This window comes from Narcine bancroftii, chromosome 8, assembly GCF_036971445.1.
Source record: "Narcine bancroftii isolate sNarBan1 chromosome 8, sNarBan1.hap1, whole genome shotgun sequence".
NCBI lineage: Eukaryota > Metazoa > Chordata > Chondrichthyes > Torpediniformes > Narcinidae > Narcine > Narcine bancroftii.
In genome coordinates, this window is record NC_091476.1 from 93,135,687 (window position 1) to 93,158,006 (window position 22,320).

The window sequence follows — 22,320 nt, forward strand, 5'->3', positions numbered from 1 at the left end:
CCGATTGACTTCAATATTGTTGTCATCACTTGACATTATTGCGAAGGATGCTGCAATTTTGGGTTGTATGAATGATGCACAAAACCAATGAAAAAGGATTTGCTGATAATTTTCATCCAAGAAATTTAAAGCATATCTATCATACCCCATATTATTGAAAACCACATTTTGTGGAGACATAATAATATTGCAAAAATTTATGATTTTGTTGGGCAATTTCCAATTATTCCACATCTTGGTATTCCAGATACTGTGAAAAATAAACACACATTATGATTTGTTTTCTTTTCAAACACAATTCCGTTTATGCATTCTTTCACTGATTATGCAGATCCCAAATCAAGAGAACAGCTTGAGGGCTATGACTCTGTTCAGTTGAATCTGTGACCCTGTTTCATCCATAAACAATGTAAAACACAAGCAATTAAAGAAAGTGGATAGATATGGAAATGTCTATAAACAAGGGAGCTATTTGTCAGTGAATTGTATGTATTTTCCCTTTTGTGAAGATCTCCCAATTGTAATTTTCTGATATTTGTTTATTAAACTATGCTATAGCTTTGATGAAATGTTTAGACATTCCATTTAGGTCATCATGTTCAAGACAGTGAGAGTTGAGGTGAACTCCTGATGTATATATTTTTAAAAATGAAATGGATGGACAGTGAAATCACTGCTCAAAGCTGAGACTTATTCACAACATAGATCAAGAAGCAAGCCCAAATTCAGGAGTTTGATAAAAGTGGTGAAAGATGAGAACACCTCATAGCTGGACCCTAGAATCAGACAGAAAGATGTTTCTTCATTCCATTATTATTTGAAGCTTGCAATAAAAATAGGTAAGGTTCTTTTATGTAAATAATAGTATCTATCATAATACTTGTTTTCTAATCGAAATGTTGTTTGTCAAGTTGAAATCTGCTGACTTACAGAATGATAACATTTATAGTGGAAGTTTCCAGTTCTAATTTCTAGTATAATGTTGAAGAAGCTGCAATAAAGTTGTTTATCTTTATTGAAGGAAAATTGGATCATGACCTACAATAGCAAAACTGACAGTGCACTGATTAAGTCAATAATGGGAAAGGCCTGGAGAAGGAAGGTTGCCTGCACTCTTCTTGGTTGCATGTCGATGGCTGATATAAATGGAAAGGTTAAAAAGGAGAAGCAGTTATTATCTCAGAGCTCTTGCAATTTCCTTTCATTGGAGGGCATTATAGTACTGTTTCCACATTATCTTAAACAATTGTACCTTTAATAGATGTACAAATGTTGCAAGCATTGATATATTTAAAATGGACAGAATAAATTTACATATGGACAGTATCTTAGAGAGTCCATCGATTATTGATACTGTTTGGACTTAATTAGTCTAAGCTTAAAACATTCTGTGAAATTTTATTGTGTGCTTTGTGCCCGAATCATCTTTGCACTTAATATGTACCAGAATTATACATGAGTGAAGTTGAAGATGGTGGGCTGAAATTGTATATGATTGAAGAATCGTGAGCCAGGGAGACTGACTGTACATATGCTCATGAATCTCAAATACCTTGCAGGCGTAATGAACTTCAGTCACTGTCCAATAACAGATGAGCAGTATATCCTATCTCACTCATCCTTCATCAGGCTGGGAACCTCATTCACATGACCAGTACTCACTCCAATGGTTTATAGGATACAGGTGCTAACACGGAAATCTTGGTTCTTTTTCTATTTTTTATAATTTTTTATTTTTCACTCTATGAACCATATCAATCAAAATATATACAAAAATTTCTCATTAAATTTACACAGTGGTCTTTTCTCCTCTTTTTTATTTCCCCTTTCCCTCCCTCCCCTCTACCCACCCCCCTCCAAATCCATAAATATTCAACATGTACAATAGAATAAAACCATAAAACAATATCTTCACACAAAGGAAAATAAACAAGAAAAATGCATCATTTATTTATTACACACTGAATCTAGTCATTTTGTCTTCTTATCATTTTCATTCTCAGTTTAGGGGATGGAGGTCATGGGCAAGCTCTCTCTGATATGTTCCATGTACGGTTCCCAAATTTGTTCAAACATTGTGACCTAATTTTTGAAATTATATGTTATTTTTTCCAATGGAATACATTTATTCATTTCCATGTACCATTGCTGTATACTCATGCTCTCTTCCATTTTCCAAGTTGACATTATACATTTTTTTGCTATCACTAAGGCTATCATAATGAATTTTTGCACTTAATCCAATTTGAGGCCTAATTCTCTACTTCTTATGTTACTTAAAAGAAATATCTCTGGTTTTTATGGTATGTTATTTTTGGTAATTTTATTTAGTATCTGATTTAATTCTTCCCAAAAAGTATTTACTTTTGTACATGCCCAAGTTGCATGAAATGTTGTTCCCATTTCCTTGGTTATTTTTCTTGAGGTAGTTTCATACTCCTGGAATGCAGATGAGAAATTACACCATGTCAATTAAGTGGAAGGAATTGGGAGTGAGAAAAAAGTAAATAAAATTTTTAAAACTTTAAATGCATTTCTGTCTTCATTTAATAGTTTGTCCAAGATACGCCTGTTGGTATTTTGGGCAAGCAATTATATTTTAATTTCACCACTTCAGGAATCCCAGACTTGGGAAACTTGGTAAAGGCTGGGGTCTCATTCAGCCAGAGACCTCTTGGCCTCCAGGAGGTATGAAAAATCTTAGTGGAGATGGATTGCTAAGTAGGAGCAGTTGGGGGGGTGGGGGTGGAGGGGGAGTTACCTGCCAGTTCAACAGCTAGGAGATTACACCAGCCCCAGCAGTGCAGGAAGGAACTGACTTTGTTAGGAACTTGGCAGTCAGTAGGAAATTGGCTCAGCAATGGCATGCCTTGCTGCCAAACTGGTCACCTTCCCATTGGAAATGAAAGTAAGTAGTGGCTATCACTCCCATTTGCTGCTCACTTCATAGACCGTCTATGTTCCATGGAACAGTCAAGAGCAGCTTGTGTGGCAAGTTGCTAATATGATACTTCTCTCTTGGCCATTTTGTTGCATTCCTCAAATTGCAGATATGTAATGTTATAATTATATTTGCATATCTCACAATTGAGGAATTAAGTATTTTTAATTAGTGAATTGATTTGTTACTATTTTGTTAAATTAGGCACTTTAGAAGTTACACCTTCACATCAATGCATAAGACTGATATGTATGAATATGTCTTTTTCTAGTTTTATTTTATTTAAGTAACAGAAAGGAACCTCATATTATTGGTTCTTTATAGAAAATCTGGAAAAGCAGGTGAAGGTAACCGATAGGATCCATCCCACTAACATCACTGTGATCTAATATTGCATCCCAAGCAAATCAAACAATAGGAGCAAAATTCCTGAGAGTAAATAGTCTCACTCCGCTTTCTTTCTGAGTCATATGTGCCTTGACACCCAATTTACATCTGCATCTATTAATTTTGAATAGGTTACCTCTCCTTCACCGAGTTATTAACATTTTATTGATGAAGAACATTTTCAATGTTGAAATAATTAAGTTGTAAACGTTTTCAAGCACGACAGTCACTTGATTATTTTTATAAAAAGATTAACATTTTTCTAATTGGTGACAGTTTATGCAAGTAGAACACTTGAACAGGTGATTTCGTATTATTGATTTTAAAGTTTTAAATTAATTGTTAATTTTTTTCTATTTTTTCAGCTAAGCGGGATTTTCCTGCCATAAAGAACTGCTGGATGAACTCTGCAGGACAAGCAGGGAAATGGACAGTCGACCATTCAGGTCAAAACTTAAGTCTGAATCCATCCTCCTCCTCCTCTTTACTATTTAATACCTGTCTTCCCTCTCCTTTCTCAGTCCTGAGGCAAAATGTCAACTGTCCATTTCCCTTCTTGGATGCTGCCAGACCTGCTGAGTTCCTCCAGCAATTATTTTTATACTCTCAATTCCAGCATCTTATGGGTCCATTTTCCTGCCTTATTTTTTGTTACTTCATTGTTATTAAACATAAAGAGCCTCAAGCCAAATTCCTTTGCGATTCAATTGGCTAAATTGTACATTGTGCTTTGGGTCACCTTATCTAAGGAAGGATGTTCTTGCAATGGAGGGAGTGCAGAGGCGATTCACCAGGCTGATACCTGGAATGGCAGGAATGACTTATGAGGAAAGATTGCGCAAATTGGGATTGTACTCGCTTGAGTTTAGAAGATTGAGAGGGGATCTCATAGAGACCTATAAAATTCTGGCAGGACTGGACAGAGTGGATGCAGATGGGATGTTTCCAATGATGGGAAAATCCAGAACCCGGGGCCATGGTTTGAGGATAATAGGCAAGCCATTTAGGACCGAGATGAGGAGAAATTTCTTGACCCAGAGGGTGGTGAATCTGTGGAATTCATTGCCACAGAGGGCAGTAGAGGCAGGTTCATTAAATCTATTTAAGAGGGAATTAGATCTATTTCTTCAGTATAAGGGTATTAAAGGTTACGGAGAGAAGGCGGGGACGGGGTACTGAACTTTAAGATCAGCCATGATCTCATTGAATGGCGGAGCAGGCTCGAAGGGTCGAATGACCTATTCCTGCTCCTATCTTCTATGTTTCTATGGATGGGTATAAATTGCATCCTCTCTTGTTCTGATTAATTATGCTATATTTTAAATTTATGTTCAATAGAACTTTATTTGGTTAAAACAATTTTCTTTTTTGAAATCTGATTTTGTCAAGCAGGAATATTTGTTATGGAAGCACATTCCATTTCGTGGTTCAGTATCCTAGACCCATATATGCAATTTGGTTTAAACTTATACGACTCTTTCAACACTTTTGCATACTCAATTGCTACTTTTTTATTTTCCATTTTTGCCAGATTATGATCTGTCTGAGTAAGATTAATTGGGAACTATTTTTCATGCATCACAATGAAGAACGAGACAGACTGCAAAATAATTTGAAAGGTCCTCCACAAATGAGCAAAACACGACCTTTGATGGAATGAATCTGGCCTGATTATGAATGCAGAGGCACATTCTGATATAAAAACAGATAGCATAGGAAAAATACAGTTACTACAGATGCTGGAACCTTGAGCAGGTCAGCAAGCATCCATAAAAAGAAATGGACAGACAACATTTTGGGTTGGTATCTGATCAGCCTCAAAAGTCCCAACCTGAAATGTTTATTGTCCATTTCCCTCCACCAATGCTGCCTGACCTGCTAAGTCTTTCAAGCTTCTCATTGTTTGCATGAGATATAATGAAGTGTTGGAGTTAGTTCAAAGAAGATTTATTTCTTTTTCAGAGCTGATGGTGACTTATTTTCTGAAGCATGTCCAGGTACCAGCAGAATTGATTACAGCTCAGGAGAAGAGCTGGCATTTACTGAAGAAGAAAATATCAACTTTGAAGAAGTTACAGCAATAAGCCATGAAGAAAGTAGGAATAGAATTGAAGTCAGTGGTTTCCATTCAAGAGCAAAGGATGACACTGCAGAGATTAATATTTGTGCTGCAGAGCTTGGATCCCCAATGGGCAAAGAAAACATGAAGTTAGATGCAAACATCTGTAGAGCAGAACTGCTATCAGCTATGAGCGAACAAAATAAACCTGAGCAGGACATGGCCACTGAGAAGGTTGGACATGATATCTATGGGATTGAATTGGACCAGAAAGATTTTGTAGAGGCAACATCTGGTAGCACTGCAAATGTTGACATCTGTGGCACTGAGCTGGGTTTTGTAGTAAAAAAGGATATGGGCCAAGGAGATCATGAAAGGAATGAGATTGATGTTAGTCCTCAAGGTGGTGATAAAGTCTCAGAAGAATCTATGAATCAACATGAATTTAGTGGTGTGCTGAATGATAGTCAAGGTCAGGCAAATATAGATCAGGACTGCACAGATGTTACTACAGAGGCTGACATGAAAGTTATTGCCAATCCATCACCAGAAGAAATTCACAGTGCTGAGGAATGCAGCAATATGGTAGAATAAATATTCAAGCCCCATAGTCCATTAACTTTGAAATATATTGGCTATCTTTGAGATAAACAGAAAATATTTAATAAGTATAATAAAAATCTCGATGGCTGTAGCATAGCGGATAGTACAGCTGCTGAACTTTCACCCTCTGACTGCTTGGTTCCATCCCCCAAACCCCTCCACTGAGTGGCATGGTTGGCAAAGTGCTTAGCGCAACACCTTTAAAGAACCAGCGATTGAGACCGGACCAGGGTTCGAATCCAATGCTGTCTGTAAGGAATTTTCATGTTCTCCCTGGGTCTGTGTAAGTTTTCCCCGGGGGGCTTTGGTTTCCTCCACTGTTCAAAATGTACTGGGAGTGTAGATTAATCGGGTATAAATTTGGCTGCACAGACTCCTGGGCTGAAGTGGCCTGTTACTAAAAGAGCACCCCAAAGATGGTGCTGTTATGTAGTTGAAAGGCAGTAAGATCAGTAGGCAGTTGATGGACATGTGAGAGTAAATAGGTGAAAGGGAGAGACAGTTATTCTTTTGACAATGACATCCTTACAGCATCTCTCTGTGTATGAAACACAAATATGTGGAGGCATCTGGAGATATGCCATGGCATCCATCTGATTGACTGCTTGACCTTCCTTTCAAACCCTGCATATCTGATGCCATACCTTTCCAAATCTGGAACCTTCATCTCTTTCATTAAATAATCTTTACTCCCAAATCCCCTAATGATCCTCTACTGTCACTAATAGAAGATGATGTGCGGGCTACCTTTAGGAGAGTGAATCCAAGGAAAGCATCTAGTACAAACAGAGTACCCAGCTGAATACTAAAAACCTGTGCTTACCAACTTGCAAATGTATTCGCAGATATCTTCAACATCTCACTCCTGCCAAATGTGGTATTCACATGTTTCAAATAGGGCTCAATCCTACCTGTGCCCACAGTGATGAAGTATTTAGAGAGGCTGGTGTTGAAGTATAAAAATATAAAAGCAGTGACATGAATCCATTCAAATTTGCCAACCACAGCATCAGATCTGTGCCATCCCACTGGCACTACACAAAGTCCTGGAACATGATACATGTGGTAAAAACACAATGCTGGAGAAACTCCTCAAGTCAAGCAGTGTACATTATGTTGCAACGATACATAACCATGTTTCGGGCTTGAGCCCTTCATTAAGGTATGGACAAAATGTGGACAGGTGCCCAAACAAAATAGGGCCAGGAGGAAGTCCACAGTCCTAGAAGCAGGAGTTAAAAGTTGGATAAAGGGTGGAGGGTGCACCAGCAAGCAGGGGAATGGGGGATGGCTCTGTGAATGAGAGAGAGCTGGAGGAAAGAAGACAGGGAAAGGGAAGGGAGGGAGAACAGAGGGTAGGCTAGCAGAAACCTGAGAGTCAATGCCATCCAGTTGGAGAGTGCCCAGACAGAAAATCAAGCATCAAGCGTTGTTCCCTCAATTTACTGGTGGTCTTGGTGGGATAGTACATGAGGCCATGGATAGACATAGGATAGAGTAGGGTACAGAATTGAAGTGGTTGGCCACTGGGAGATCCCTGTCACTGATGCGGAGAGAGTAAAGGTGCTCAGTGAAGCAATCTAGTCTGTATCCAGTCTCTTCGATGTAGAGAAGGCCACAAATAGAGCACAGGATGCAGTAGATAATTCCTGTGGATACGCAACTGGTGTTGCTTCACTTGAAAGAACAGTTTGGGGCCCAGAATGGTGGTGAGGGAGGAGGTGTGGGAACATGTGCCATCTCCTGCATCTACAGGGGAATCTGCTGGGGGGGAGGGGGCGAGGGAGTCTTGGAGGGAGCAGTCCCTACAGAAGGTGGAGAGGGAAAGATATGTCTGGGGGGGTTCTGTTATAGGTGGCAGAAATTGCAGAGGCTAATGAAGTGGTGGGTAAAGACAAGAGGAATTCTGTATTTGGCAGCAGAAGGGACCAAGGCAGATGAGTTGGAAATGGAGGAGATGCAGGTAAGGTCGGAGTTGATGATGGTGGTGGGGAAGCCACGTTTTTGGAAGAACAAGAACATATCAGATATTCTGGTCTGGAAGATCTCATCTTGGAAATAGATGTGGTGGAGATGGAGAAATTGTGAGAAGGGGGATAGAAGCCTTGCGGGGGACTGGATGGGAAGAAGTGCATTTGCGGTAGTTGTGTGAGTTGATGGGTTTATAAACTATGTCGGTGGAAGGCTTGTTACCCAAGATGGAGACAGAGATCAAAAAAGGAGAGTGTGTTTCCGGAGATGCACCAGGTGAGTTTGCAGTCAGGGTAGCAGCTGTCCATGAAGTTAACACATTTGACAAGCTCATGAGTGCATGAGGCAGTCCCAATGTAGTCATCAATATAGTGGAGGAAGAATTGAGGGGGAGTCCTGTGTAGGCTTGCATTATGGAATGCTCCACAAAGCCCACAAACAGTTAGGCACAGCTGGGATCCATGCAGGTACCCTTGGCTACTCCTTTGACTTGAAAGTGGGATGAGTCCAAGAAAAAGTTATTAAGAGTGAGAACAAGTTCTGCCAGGTGAAGAGGGTAATTGTGGAAGGTGACTGGTTAGGTCTCTTGTCAAGAAAAAAAAGAAAAGGAGAAATGAAGGGCTTTGAGATCTTCTGTATGGAAGATGGAGTCCTCGGGTTACAAACGTCCGATTTACAAAAGGCTAGTACTTACAAACTGACAAGCTGGCTGGAAGTTGAATGTTATCAACTTCCAGTTTGAGTATGGTTGAGTTAGCATCGTGAGAGACTATACTGTAAATACTCTCACAAGATGTTGCCATTACCCAGCATCGCGAGAGAGTAGCACACTGCATGTTGCAAGTGCGGGAGCAGATTTGAAATTGAAAAGTACGGATTTAAACATTGTGAATCTGTGTAACGGAGTTTTGAAAAGTGTGGGGTTTGACATAGTGCAGTTTGAAATTTCTGACCCACAGTTTTACATTTGCAAAGTTTTATTGTTGTTGCTATTTAAACCACTTCATAATACTTTGCAAGACTCCAGTTTAAAATATTTGAAATGTAGGCACTAAGCTGTGGAATAGAGAGAGTTAAGTGGCTATGGTGAAAGTTATTGCTGTCCCCATTGTAATCAGACTCCCTGCACTATCCCACAGCATGCTGCCTTATTACACTGATGGGAATCAGTTTTTTGGTCTCTGCTCCAATGTGGCAGGCCAGCAAGTTTGCAAACCACTGAACAATGCTAGTTCGTATGGAGGGGATCCGCTGGGTTTGAGTAGGGGAAGACCAGTGAATTTCTAAACCTCTGAACAACACATTAGGTTTAGGGTTAGGAGCAGACCAGCGAGTTTCCAAACCACTGAAAAACACCAGTTTGTATGGAGGCAAAACCCCTGGGTTAGGGTTAGGAGTAAACGACATTAGACAAATAGATATTGTAGTGTATTTGGAAGTGTTTCTAAAGTGTTTTTCATGCATAGAAAGGTAAAATATATACTACGTATGCTATATACTAAGATAAACATATGACTGATACTAAATAAGAACCATATGTTCTTGTTCCGACTTAAATACAAATTTGAGTTAAAGACAGACCTAGGTAACGGAACTTGTTTTTAACCCAGGGTTATATTGCTGAATTTAGTGTTTCCAAAACTTTGTGCTGATTTTAGGGTCAGCCAAAATCGTTTCACTGATCCAAGCAACTTAGTAATTCTTGAGAAAGATGGGCATGCAAAAAATTGTTTGATTTCTTATCCAAAATTATAAATGGTGTAGAATAAACTGCAGATAAATCTATACCTTTTAAGGTGAAAATATGGAGCATGATGAAGTAAGACTGCATGCAAAGACTGCTTGGTATAACTTTACCCCCTCTCACCACTACCTTTCAAGAAGAGACATATAAAATTCTGGCAGGACTGGACAGAATGGATGCAGATGGGATGTTTCCAATGATGGGAAAATCCAGAACCCGGGACCATGGTTTGAGGATAATAGGCAAACCATTTAGGACCGAGATGAGGAGGAATTTCTTGACCCAGAGGGTGGTGAATCTGTGGAATTCATTGCCACAGAGGGCAGTGGAGGCAGGTTCATTAAATCTATTTAAGAGGAAATTAGATCTATTTCTTCAGTATAAGGGTATTAAAGGTTACGGAGAGAAGGCGGGGACGGGGTACTGAACTTTAAGATCAGCCATGATCTCGTTGAATGGCGGAGCAGGCTCGAAGGGTTGAATGACCTACTCCTGCTCCTATCTTCTGTGTTTCTATGTTAAGAGCCTTTGTGTTAAGATTGCTGAAGATTAAATTAATTCTGACGTCATTGTGGTATAAGGTATGGAAATAGGCTCTTATGTCTACTGAACCTCTGCTGATCACCAATTACCCATTAACTCTAATCTTAAACTGATCTCATATTCTTATCCCCACATACCTGTCAATCTCCCACATGCTGTCACTATCCATATTTGGGGCAATTTGCTGTGGCCAATTAAACCTGCACATATTTGAGTTGTTGGAGGAAACCTGAGCACTAAGAAAAAGCCCATTACAGTCACCAAAAGAACATTCAAACTCTATACAGGTAGCACCAGATGTTACGTACGACTGAACTGAGTTGGGGCAAGTGTGTGCGATGTTTCATCCCATTTTAGTTATTAACCCATTTCAAACCTGCTTATAAAGTGTGCATATTAAATTGTAGATACTTGATGCAAAATTTCGAGGAAGTAGAAGGAAACACCTATTGTGTGATATCATCCGCTTGTTAGAATTCCCAATGATTTTCTCAAGACGACAGCAACTCACCTTGCACCAAGCGTGCTCGATCTTAGTTTAAGAATTTTATTATATTAATTGCAGTGGAATTAGAAATTCTTCCTTTTAATACAACTATTTCAATTGCTTCTGTGTATGCATCCTGTCTGGACCATTAGAATAGGCTGAATATCATAGGTAGTTTGATTTGAAAATAGTCCCAAATTTTATAACCCTTGTGAAATTGCATTCCTTACTTTGAGATAAATTCTTTGTGCATTTAATAGTACAACAGATTAAGCAAATCATATTAAAAATAGACATTGAACATAAACACTATTTCAAATTTATAATAAGCAAGTGTGTTTAATTTAATTTTGAACTGTTTATCTGATTTTAAGATAAATTATCAGATACACACCCAATTACAACAGTTATTCTTTATTCATTCAAGTTTCCATTGACTTTGGTATTAAATAGAGAAAGAAGCAATGAGGACAGTGTCCTATGTACAATTTGGTGTTTTACAAGTTATCTTATCAAGTCAATCCCGTTATGTTCAGAAGCCCTTTTCAGGAGTCACTATTAGTGAATGGATAATTTATGTAATTAAACCATTTTTAAAAATAAATGGTCTCCCCTATGCTTCTTCTAATTAAGACATTATAAATGTAATTGACAAGATGCTCAAAACAAACTGGTTATTGGAAGAAGCTGAATCCCTAATTTAAGTCTACTACATCGATTTTTGTCGTATTTAATAATGAATAACGCCAAACAGCAAGGAACCTGAATGAATAAATAATTAATATGAATGCATATAGCTAATGAAAACAGCAGACCATATTGTAGATGGTTGAATATTTAATTAAGCAAAAATTTGGAGTGTCCAGGGCTCAGAGATTCAGAATAGATGAAGAATAATTTATGTAAAATTGCTGCTGTGTCCGACTGATTTCATTTTTGTTTTGTTTTGAATTATTTGCTGACATTATGATGCTAATGTGTTACTGAAAGTGTAATAAAGCACCTAATATATTGATTAAAAATTGAATGGTTGTAGTTAGCTTTAAATGATTTACATTTGCTCTATATATTTATGTGTCTCCACTCTTCATGCACCTGAATGCTATGTGAGGAACCAATTTTTTTCTTAGTTGAGCCCTATTTTAAGTTGTATCATAAGGCCAGCTGTAAAAAAAAACCTAATTCAAATTCAAAACTTCACAGGATAGATTTGCCTTGGATGAGTTTTTCAAAGTGACACCATAAACAAAACTTAACATAACTGAGACAGGAAGCCATGTGGAGCAATGAGCCAATTAACACTCTGTTCATGCAAAGAGGTTCAAATGCATCTTTGAAAAAGGGAAGACTGATGCAATCATGGGTGACTGAATATTTTTATTAGCTAGAATGGTACTGCAATTAGCTCTTTCAGGGGTAAATACACAAAAATGGTGGACTTTTTTTTGGGCCTGAGCCCTTCATCTAGAGCATAGGCAGCCAGGCACCTGAATGAAGAGGCTGAGGGAAGATGGAAGAAAGAGCAGGGGAGGAGCCCAGGTCAATAACCATAATTGGACAGGAGAGAAAAGATAAAAATTGATTGAGGGAGGGGGTGGCTCTGTTAATGCAGAGCTAGATGAAAGGAGACATAGGGATAGGGGAAGAGGAGAGACAGGGTGGAGGGATGGAGGAGGGGGGAGTGATTAGAAACTGGAGAAGTCAATGTTGAGGTTGGAGAGTGCCCAGAGAGAATATGATGTTCTTCATCCAATTTGCAGTTGGTCTCAGTCTAACAGTGCATGAGACCATGGATAGGCATGAAAGACAGGCATGGGAATGGGGTGGAGAATTAAAATGGGTTGCCCCAAGGAGATCCTTGCTATTGTGTGAAGATTCTCAATGAAGCCATCTCCTAGTCTCTCCGATGTAGAGGAGGGCACAACAGAAGTGCCACATCCAGTAGATGACTCCTGCATATTCATGTGAAATGCATATTGGAGCAACAACACCTCATGTTCCTTATGAGCACTCTCCAACCAGATGGCAATAACATTGACCTCCAGTTTCTGCCCCCTCCCCCCATTATTCCCTTTCTCCTATCCCTATGTCTTCTTTCCTCCAGTTCTGCACTCATAGAGACACCTACTTCTCCAATCAATACTCATCTTTTCTCTCCTCTTAACCATGTCCAATTTTGATCTTTTGGCTCTCGGCCTGTGATTTTTTTTCCCATGCCCACTCTTCTCTCCCTCCAAAACTATTTCTATACAGGTGCCTGTCTGATTTTTGCTCATACCTTGATGAAGCGCTCAGGCCTGAAACATTGGTTAACGATCTTACCTCCTCTGGACACTGTGATCATCCAGCATTTTTATGTGTTTACTACAGTCACAGCATCTGCTAACTTCCTTGTTTCACTCCAGCTTTTTCAGGTAATTAATTTCATGTACGAACTGGTGAAAAAGGCCAGGTGCCTTGCAATGATAAATCAATTTTTTTTAGAATTGATATATTTATTGTCACATGTACCAAGATTGAGTGAAAAGCTTTGTTTTACCTGCTATCCAGGCAAATCAATGCATACTTAATTACAACAGGTAGTACAATGTAAACGAACTTATCGATTCACTAGGACACAGAGAGTTACACACAGGTCAGGAAAAAAAGATTAAAAAGGAGCATTTGCAGGGCTTTTCACTTTAGCGGACTAATCAAATCGTGATTTATTAACATGAACCAAGAAAAATGAAGTATGCACAAACGGGGCGGCCATTGTAGTGGTGCCATTGCGTAAGTGGCCCAATGTAGGAGTGGGGAGTTGAGGCTTTGGCAAGAAGACGCTGCGGCCAAAGAAGCGGGTAAGTATTTTCCTTTCATTAGTGCTGATTTGGTCTTGGTAGCTGGTACTACATTGCAGGAGTGATGGCTGATTTGGCAGTGGAATGCTCCTCCTGTAGGATGTGGGAATTTATGGAATGTGCTGTTTTCCCTGATGATGACACCTGCAGGAAGGACAACCAATTTCATCTGAAAGTCCATATTAAGGAATTGGTGCTGGAGTTGGATGAAGTGAACAACATTTGGGAGGCTAAGCAAATCATAGATAAAAACTTCTGAGGAGCTGGTTACACCCAGAGTGCAGGATTTAGCTGGTAGATAGGTGAACACTAAGAGAGATAAGGGGAGAAAGAAGTCAGTGCAAGGTCATCCTGCAGCCATTCCCCACTGTAGTTGCAGAATATTCTTAAAGAGGAGGGTGAGCGGCCAAATGTTGTGGTACATATGGAAACCAATGGCATAGACAGAAATGGGTTAGAGAACCTGAAAGCAAGTTTAGGGAGTTAGGAAAGAGGTTGAAGAACAGGGCCTCCAATGTGGTTATCTTTGATTACTCTGGGTGCCACGAGCTAGGGAAGGTCAGAATATGAAGATAGTGCAGACAAATGAGTAGCTGAGGAGATGAAGCAGGATTTTAAGTTCTTGGATTATTAGAACCTTTTATGTGGAAAGAGTGACCTGCACAGGGGTTGGGGGGGTGGGGGGTGGGGGGGGGGGGAGGGTTGGGGCAGTTGCACCGGAATTAGATAGGAACCAATATCTGAGCAGGGAGTTTGCTAATTGCTGTCTGGAGGGGGAGGGGTTTAAACTAAATTCGCAGGGGGTTGGGAACCAAATTGAAGAGGCAGAAGAAGAGGTGGTTGGCACACACATAGAGATAGCTGGTTGGGAGAATGTGCTGAAAGAAAGGCAGATAGGGCAAAATTGCAGCCATTGAGTCAAAAAATATAACACATAGAAAGCAAAAGGTTTTGTATTTAAATGCACGTAGCATGAAAAATAAAGTGGATGAGCTTGTAGTACAACTACAGATTCACAGTGGCCATCGCAGAGTCCTGGCAGAGTATGGATGTCATTGGGAGCTGAATGTCCATGGATACACAGTATATCAAAAGGATAAGCAGGTAAGCAGAGGGTGTTGTGTGGCTCTGTGGCTAAGGAATAACATGAAATCGTTAGGAAGAGGTGAAATAGATCAGAAGATGTAGAATCATTGTGAGTTGAGCTAAGAATTGCCAAGGATAAAAAGACATTGTTGGCTGCTATATAGAGACCTCCAAACAGGAATATGGACAACAAATTACAAAAGCAAATTGAAAAGGCGTGTGAGAAAGGCAAATGGGGGTTTTATCATGCAAGTAGATTTGGAAATACTGGTTTGGACTAGATCTCAAGAGAGAGAATTTGTTGAATGCCTACAAGATTGTTTTTTTAGAGCAGCTTGTTGATGAATCCACTCAGGGATCAGCTGTGCTGGATTGGGTGTTAAGCAATACACCAGAGATGATTAGAGGGCTTAGGGTAAACAAACCATTAGGGGGAAAGTGATCACAATATGATTGAGTTCAATTTGATATTCAATAAGGAAAAACTGAAGTCAGATGTGTCAGCCCTTCAGTGGAGTAAAGGGAATTCCAGTGGCATGACAGAGGAACTGGCCAAAATAGACTGGAAGGGGGCATTAGTCGGGAGGATGGCAGAGCAGCATTGGATGCAGTTTCTGTGAGAAATGAGAAAGGTGCAGGATTGATACATACCAAAAAAAGAGAAAATATTTAAATGGAAAAAAATGCCACAACTCTGGCTGTCAAGGGAAGTCAAAACCAATATAAAAGCAAAAGAGGGAGCACACAAGGAAGCAGAAATGAGTGGGAAGTTAGAAGACTGGGAAGTTTTTAAAAAAAACTTACAGAAGGTGACTAAAAAAAACTCATAAGGAGGGAAAATATAAAGTATGTAAGTAGGCTACCAAACAATATCAAAGAGGATGCAAAAAGCTTCTTCAAGAATATAAAGAGTAAAAGAGAGGTGAGAGTAGATATTCTATAGGACCACCAGAAAATGATGCCAGAGAAATAATAATAGACATGGAGTTTGCAGAGGAACTAAGTGAGTATTTTGCATCAACCTTCACTGCAGAAGGTATTAACAATGTGCTGGATGTCAAATGGTATTAGTGAAAAGAAATGAATGTATTTACAACTTCAAGGGAGAAGGTGCTCTGAATGCTGAATGGTCTAAGGATAATTAAGTCTCTGGAATCAGATGGCTTGCACCCTTGGGTTCTGAAAGAAGTAGTGGTAGAAATTGTGGAGGCATTGATAATGATCTTTCAGGAATCAATACTTCCTTGATCTCAACATCATCCATCGACCTCACCCTGATTAAGGTCTTTTTCTCTTGTGAATACTGATGCAAAGTATTCATTTAGGACCTTCCCAACCTCTTCCACCTCCAGGCACATGTTGCCTCATTTATCCTTAAGCGGTCCCACCTTCCTTCTCATCATTCTTCCGTTGTTCACATACACATAGGGGTCCTTGGGGTTTCCCTTTGAGCTCTCATAAATCCTTTCTTAAGTTCCTTCCTGCCTACGATATACTTCTTGTGAGACCTTCCTGTTTCCTACTTTCTAAATTTAATGTATATTTCCTTCTTTCTCTTAACAACCATGGTTACCTTTTCTTACCCTCTTATCGTTGTCCCAGTGCGACAAACCTATCCTGAACTCAGTGCAAGTGGTCTCTAAACTTTCTCCGCATTAGTTCTGTGCCTTCACCCTTGAACAGCTGTTTCCATTTTACTCTCACTAGTTCCTGCCTCTTCCATTCGTAATTAGCCCTTCCCCAATTAAGTACTTTCCCATTTTGGCTGCTTCTATCTTTGTCCATAGCTATGCTAAAAACCAGGTAGTTGTGATCACTTTCACCAACATGCTCCCCCACCAAGAGGTCTACCATCTGACCAGGTTCATTAGCCAGTATTAGATCCAGTACGGTATCTCCTCTTGTTAGCTGGTCCACATAATGTATCAGGAATCATTCTTGAATACACTTGACAATTCAGCCCCATCTATCCTTTGCAGTCAGAAAGTCCCAGGCAGTATTAGCGAAGTTGAAGTCTCCCATAAAACAACCCTGTAATTTCTGCACCATTCCAAATTCTGCCTCCTTATCTGTTCCTCAGTGTCCCAAGGGCTATTTGGGGGCCTGTAGACTACTCTCAGTAGAGTGATTGTTCACTTTCTATTTCTAACTTCCACCTACACTGACTCAGTAGACATTCCCTCTGCAGCATCCTCCCTTTCTATAACTGTGATACTATCCCTGATTAATACAGCAACTCCCCCCCCTCCCCCCCAACCCTGTCTCTTACCTCCCATCCTATTCCTTCACCTAAACCCCAGTACCTGCATTAGTCAATCCTGTCCTTCTACAGGCCAAGTCTCTGTAATGGCCACAACATCATAGTTCCATATATTGATCCTTGCTCTGTTCCTTTATTCCCCATGCTCCTAGTGCATGACATCTCAAACTCTCTAACTGACTACATTTATGTTTCCTCCCCTGCCTACCATTCCTCACAAACTCAGAACACTGCATCTTGCTTTTCACCTTCTGCTCTAGTCTCTGCACTCTTATTCTTGTTCCCATTCCCCCTGCCAAACTAGTTTAAATCCTTCCCAACAGCTCTAGCAAATCTACCCTCCAGGATATTGGTCGCTCTCCAGTTCAGATGAAGCATGTCCTTTTTGCACGGATCAGACCTTCCCTATAAGAGATCCCAATGATCCACAAATCTGAACCCCTGTCCCATGTACCAACTCTTCAGCCACAACTTCCTATTTCTACCCTCACTGGCACGTGGCACATGCAGTAATCCCAAGATTACCACCCTTGAGGTCCTGGTTTCAACTTCTTTCTTAACTCTCTATATTCCCTCCTCAGGACCTCATCTCTAATCTCATCTTTGTCATTGGTCCCCAAGTGAACCATGACATCTGGGTGCTCACCCTCCCACCTGAGAATGCTATGAACTTGATCAGAGACATCCTTGACAATGGCACCTGGGGAAACCATACCATCTGGGAGCCTTGATTTCATTCATAGAACCTCCTATCTGTTCACCTAACCAACAAATCCCCAATCACCATAGCTCTCCTCTTCTCCCCCTTCCCTTCTGAGCCAAAGGGCCAGACTCTGTGACTTAACTTGTTCCTGGTAGATCATTCCCACCAACAATATCCAAAACAGTATGCTTATTATTGAGGGAAACAGCCACAGGAAGTACTGCACTGTCTGCCTACTTCCCTTCCCTCTCCTAACAGTCACCCAGCTACCTGCCCTCTGCTTCCCGAATGATCTGGAGTTCAACCAGTTCCAGCTCCAGTTCCCTAACTAGAGTTGCAGCTGGATGTTCATTTTGCAGGTGTAGTTATCAGGGACAATTGTGCTGTCACAGATTTCCCACATCCTGCATTCAAAGCATTCTGCTGCCTTAGCTGCCATCTCCATTACATTTTCTTTGTTTAAATGCAAAGATGTTACCTGAAAGAAGCTCGTCCTCAGCCTTTTCTCACCGAAGCCTTGCAAGCCAAAGCATCACTTGCCCTCTTAGCCACTCAAACGCTGCCCGCTCTGGACTGGTCACTCCGCTTCCCCTCCTTGTTACTGCCCACTCCCACCAATCACCTTTCTAATTAACACTTAAATTGTCTTCTGCTCCCTTTTTTAAAATTCACTTACCCAAAGCCTGGTCCCAACACTCTGTTCTCCCAAATTTTTCATTTCTCTTGCATTCACAGTCCCGAAACCATAGTTTCACAGTTTCTATTCACAGAGAGTAGGCCAAATGAAATACAGTGTCGGAAAATGTACGATTATGCACTTTTGGAGAAGGAATAAATGGGCAGACTTTTTTTCCTAAATGGGGAGAAAATGGAAAATGTACAGATGCAAGAGGAGCTGGGAGTCTCCTGAAGTAAACTTGCAGGTTGATTTGGAGGTGAAGAAGACAAATTCAATGCTAGCATTAATTTCAAGAGCAATAGAATATAAGTGCAGGGATGTGATGTTGAGGTCTTTGGGCATTATGTGACCTCACGAAGTACTGTGAGCAGTTTTGGGCACCTCTTTGAAGAAAGGATACACTGATGTCAGATCAGGTTCAGAGGAAGTTCATAAGGATGATTCCAAGAATGAAAGGGTTATCATCTGAGAAAAATTTGATGGCTTTTGGCTGTGCTCGTTGGAATTTAGGAAAATGAGGGGTGGATCTCAGTGAAACATTCCGAATATTGAAAGGCATGGACAGGGTAGATGCAGAACGGTTATTTCCTATGGTGGCAGAGTCTAGGACACGAAGGTACAACTTCAAGATTAAAGGGCAACCACTTGGAATAGAGAGACAAATAATTTCTTTAGCCAGAGGGTGGTGAATCTGTGGAATTTGTTGCCACAGGCAGTTGTGCAAGCCATGTTATTAGGTATATTTAAGGCAGAGAGTAATAGGTTCTTGATTATCTGGGGCATCAAAAGATATGGGGGGGGCAAGGCCGGGCAGTGGAGCTGAGTGGGAAAATGGATCAGCCCATGATTGAATTGTGGGGCAGACCCAATGGGTTGACTAGCCTATTTCTGTTCCAGTGTCATATGGTCTTAATATTGAAACAAATGTGCAGGGAACAGTGTTACTGGAACAAAGTGCAGAATAGAGAGAAGTGTACATTTAAAAAGTCCAGGAGCATCATCTTATTAGAGGTCCATTCAAAAGTCTGAAAATAGTTGGAAAATATCTGTCAGTGAACAGAAGTTGATGAATAAAAAAGGGTTGTTAGTCAGGGAAAGCCAACATACATAAAATTACTGTGCACTCACTAAGGCGTGCTGGGATGGTACAGATGTTTTGGGCCACATGCCTGCTTTGGTTTTGGACCACACAACTACTTTGGCTGCAAATGAGGCCCGCCTGTTGAAATGGGAGGGTTCGTTGAGATGGAGCAGGCGAGCCTGTGAATTGGGTTTAGGAGTGGAACAAGCGAGTTGTACAGGTTTGGAATCAGAGGGAGTGAAGGAAAACTTACAGTGTTGGAGATGTCAGATTGTGAAATTATCAGGAATTATCATGAATCAGCAAAAAAAAATGAATGGAGAGCTTAAAGTAGAAGATAAGTGGGTATTGAATGACTAAGGGCTCATGGATGTGTTTAAGTAATTAGTTGTGTGTTTTCAGAGCTTGATGCTGTGGTTTTGAGATCATGTTTTCTAAATTCAAATGGATAAAAGACAAAGAAGAGTTCGCGACATGAGGATCACAGGAAATGCCTGATCAAAATGGTTGCCATGATACAAAATAGCAGGGTAATAGTGCAGTACTCAAACGTGTTGGAGGAATTCAGCAGGCCAATGCAGCATCTATGGAAGGCAACAGCCAGTCAATAGCCGCTTTCAGGTGCTCGGACGCAGATGATGCGCCGGCGGACGCGGCTGGGGGAGTGCAGCTGGGATGTTCAGTTGGCCCAAGAGAAGGCGCCTTTCTGTCACCTGAACGTGCCGGCTGCTTTCAGGTGCAACGGGCGATGCTCCGAGCCGGAGAATATAGCTACAGGAGGATGGTTAGGTAAGTGCTCCTCCTGGCCAGGTTCTCCACTTTCAGGTGGCTGCCCGACAGCCGCATTGGGGTAGAATAGGTGGCTTTACAGTCAGGTAGTCTGGCCACCTGAAAGCGGCTAGAGTTTCATTACTCAGTTTTTTTTACAGACAAAAAACATTCACATCCAACTACAAAAATAAGTAATGCAATTGAATTTTCAGGCAATGGTTGCACATTTGGTGAATACCAGCAATTACACTTTGCTGGTATAAACAGCAGCAGGATTCCTAGCAACATGAGAAAGAGCACATGCTAGAATCTGGAGCAGAAAGCAAACTGCTGGAGGAGCTCAGTAAGTCAGGGCAGCATCTGTGAAGGGAAATGGGTTGTGTTAGGTCTGCTTTGTTCATGAATGAGTGAGACAAACACCAGGCTGAGTCGAAATCAGGGTTCTTTGTTCTTTATTACCGGATTGTAACACTTGCGACTAACAAAGTTAGTCGGAGAATGCATTCTGCCGTTATCAGCAAAATGGTGATTTTTTATACCCTTGGATATGTGCTTAGAACATCATCATATCATTACTTGTCCAATGACTAAAACTGTTGCTATCCTTTCCCTGCTAGCTTCCTGCCTCTCAATCCATCAATGTCTCTCTTATCTTGTAAGTACAAGGATGCATTTACATCTTGTTACAGCCCTGTACGTTCCCATCTCATGATGTTTTACCTAACAGGAGTACAAGGACACCTCCCCTTCTTGTTACTGCCCTGTACAGGGTAACTCCCTACACATTCCCATCTCATGATGTTTTACCTTACAGTTGATACCCTTCGTCAGTCCTATTTTTAAAGAAGATTATTTTCAAGTTAATTATGGAGAAAAATAGGTGTGGGCCTTGAGTTGAGATTATAAATTGGAGAAAGGTCAATTTTGAGGAAATGAGAAAGGATCTAGATGGGATAAGTTGTTTCTGGGCAAGAATGTGTGAAGTAAGTGGAGGACCTTCAAAGGTGAAATTTTGAGAGGGCAGAGTTTGAATGCTCCTGTTAGGATTAAAGGCAAAGTTAGTATGCATAGTGAATCTTGGTTTTTGAGGGATATTAGGGATCTGGTTCAAAGGAAGAGAGAAGTATGCAGCAGGTATAGGCAACATGGAGAAAATGAGGTATTGAGGAGTATAATAATGCAAGAAAACCACAAGAAAGAAATCAGGAAGGCTAAAAGAAAACACGAGGTTGCTTTGGCAGGCAATAAGCCATTTCAGATAACCCAAAAGTTGGGATATAAAGGCGAAAAAACTCCGCCAATATGCATAATGACTTACCTTTCTGAATGAGCAGAGGTGGTCTCCGAGCCGCATATTCCAACCCCTATCCAAGAGGGATAATCTCCACAATGCAGCCCTCTGCTGATCAATCTGAATTGGCAGCTGCACTAGGCGGCTGTTTGGGAGTGGGCCAATGATGCCGTCAGCCCGTGACCCATCTCCCCACTCACCCCTTTCCCTCCAAGTCAGGAGCAGCGGGGAGTCCTCAGGGCAGTCTGGGCAGCAGGAGCATTCTGGGTAGAGCGTGGCAGCGGGGACCGGCGGGGCAGCAGGGACCATCAGGAGGCAGCTGGTGTGGGCTGGGATTTCGGCCTTCGGGGCCATTCTCTGTGGCTCACAATGCAGCAGAGCAATGATTGTCTTCCCTACCCATAATCCCCCATGCAGCTGGAACTGTTCTGGGAACCATAGAGCGGTTTCAACTGTGTGGGGGATTATGGGTAGGGAAGATGGCCATGGCTCTGCCGTGTATTGGTGACGGGTGGCGCTATGGCACCAGTCGGCCCAACTACACTGGGATCTGGAGGGAACTATGAGGCGCTTCTCCTTTGAATGGGCTGCAGACCAGATTTTCAATCCACCCCGTAAGCCGGTCTCCAGGCAGAAGCCCGAACTGAAATGGCCCAATGTGAAGGAAATTCATTGGGGTTTCTACAGGTAAATTAAGAGCCAAAAAATAGTAAGGGACAAAATTGGTCCCCTTGAAGATCAGAGTGGTTGGCTATGTATGAAGCTAAAAGAGATGGGGAAGATCTTAAATTATTTTTTTTTGCATTCACTCAGGAAGTGGGCACAGAGTCAATGGGAAGAAAGGAAAACAAACAGTGAGTCATGAATCCTATAC

The 22,320-nt window shown here is 41.0% G+C and overlaps 1 protein-coding gene across 3 annotated transcripts in view; it reads left to right on the forward strand.

Moving 5' to 3' along the window:
• Positions 1-11,762, forward strand: part of LOC138741041 (calcium-binding tyrosine phosphorylation-regulated protein-like) — a 64,010-nt gene extending 52,248 nt beyond the window's left edge. The window contains exons 8-9 of one of the 3 annotated variants that reach the window (XR_011343283.1): positions 3,694-3,774; positions 5,291-5,377. Coding sequence is in view for 2 of the 3 variants with exons in the window: in XM_069894514.1 (XP_069750615.1) it covers positions 5,291-5,981 (691 nt within the window). In the remaining variant the exon portion in view is untranslated. Of the gene's footprint in view, positions 1-331; positions 527-3,693; positions 3,775-5,290 lie in introns of those variants that run through there. The other 2 variants (XM_069894514.1, XM_069894515.1) reach the window with 2 other exon arrangements.
• Positions 11,763-22,320: the final 10,558 nt, after the last annotated feature.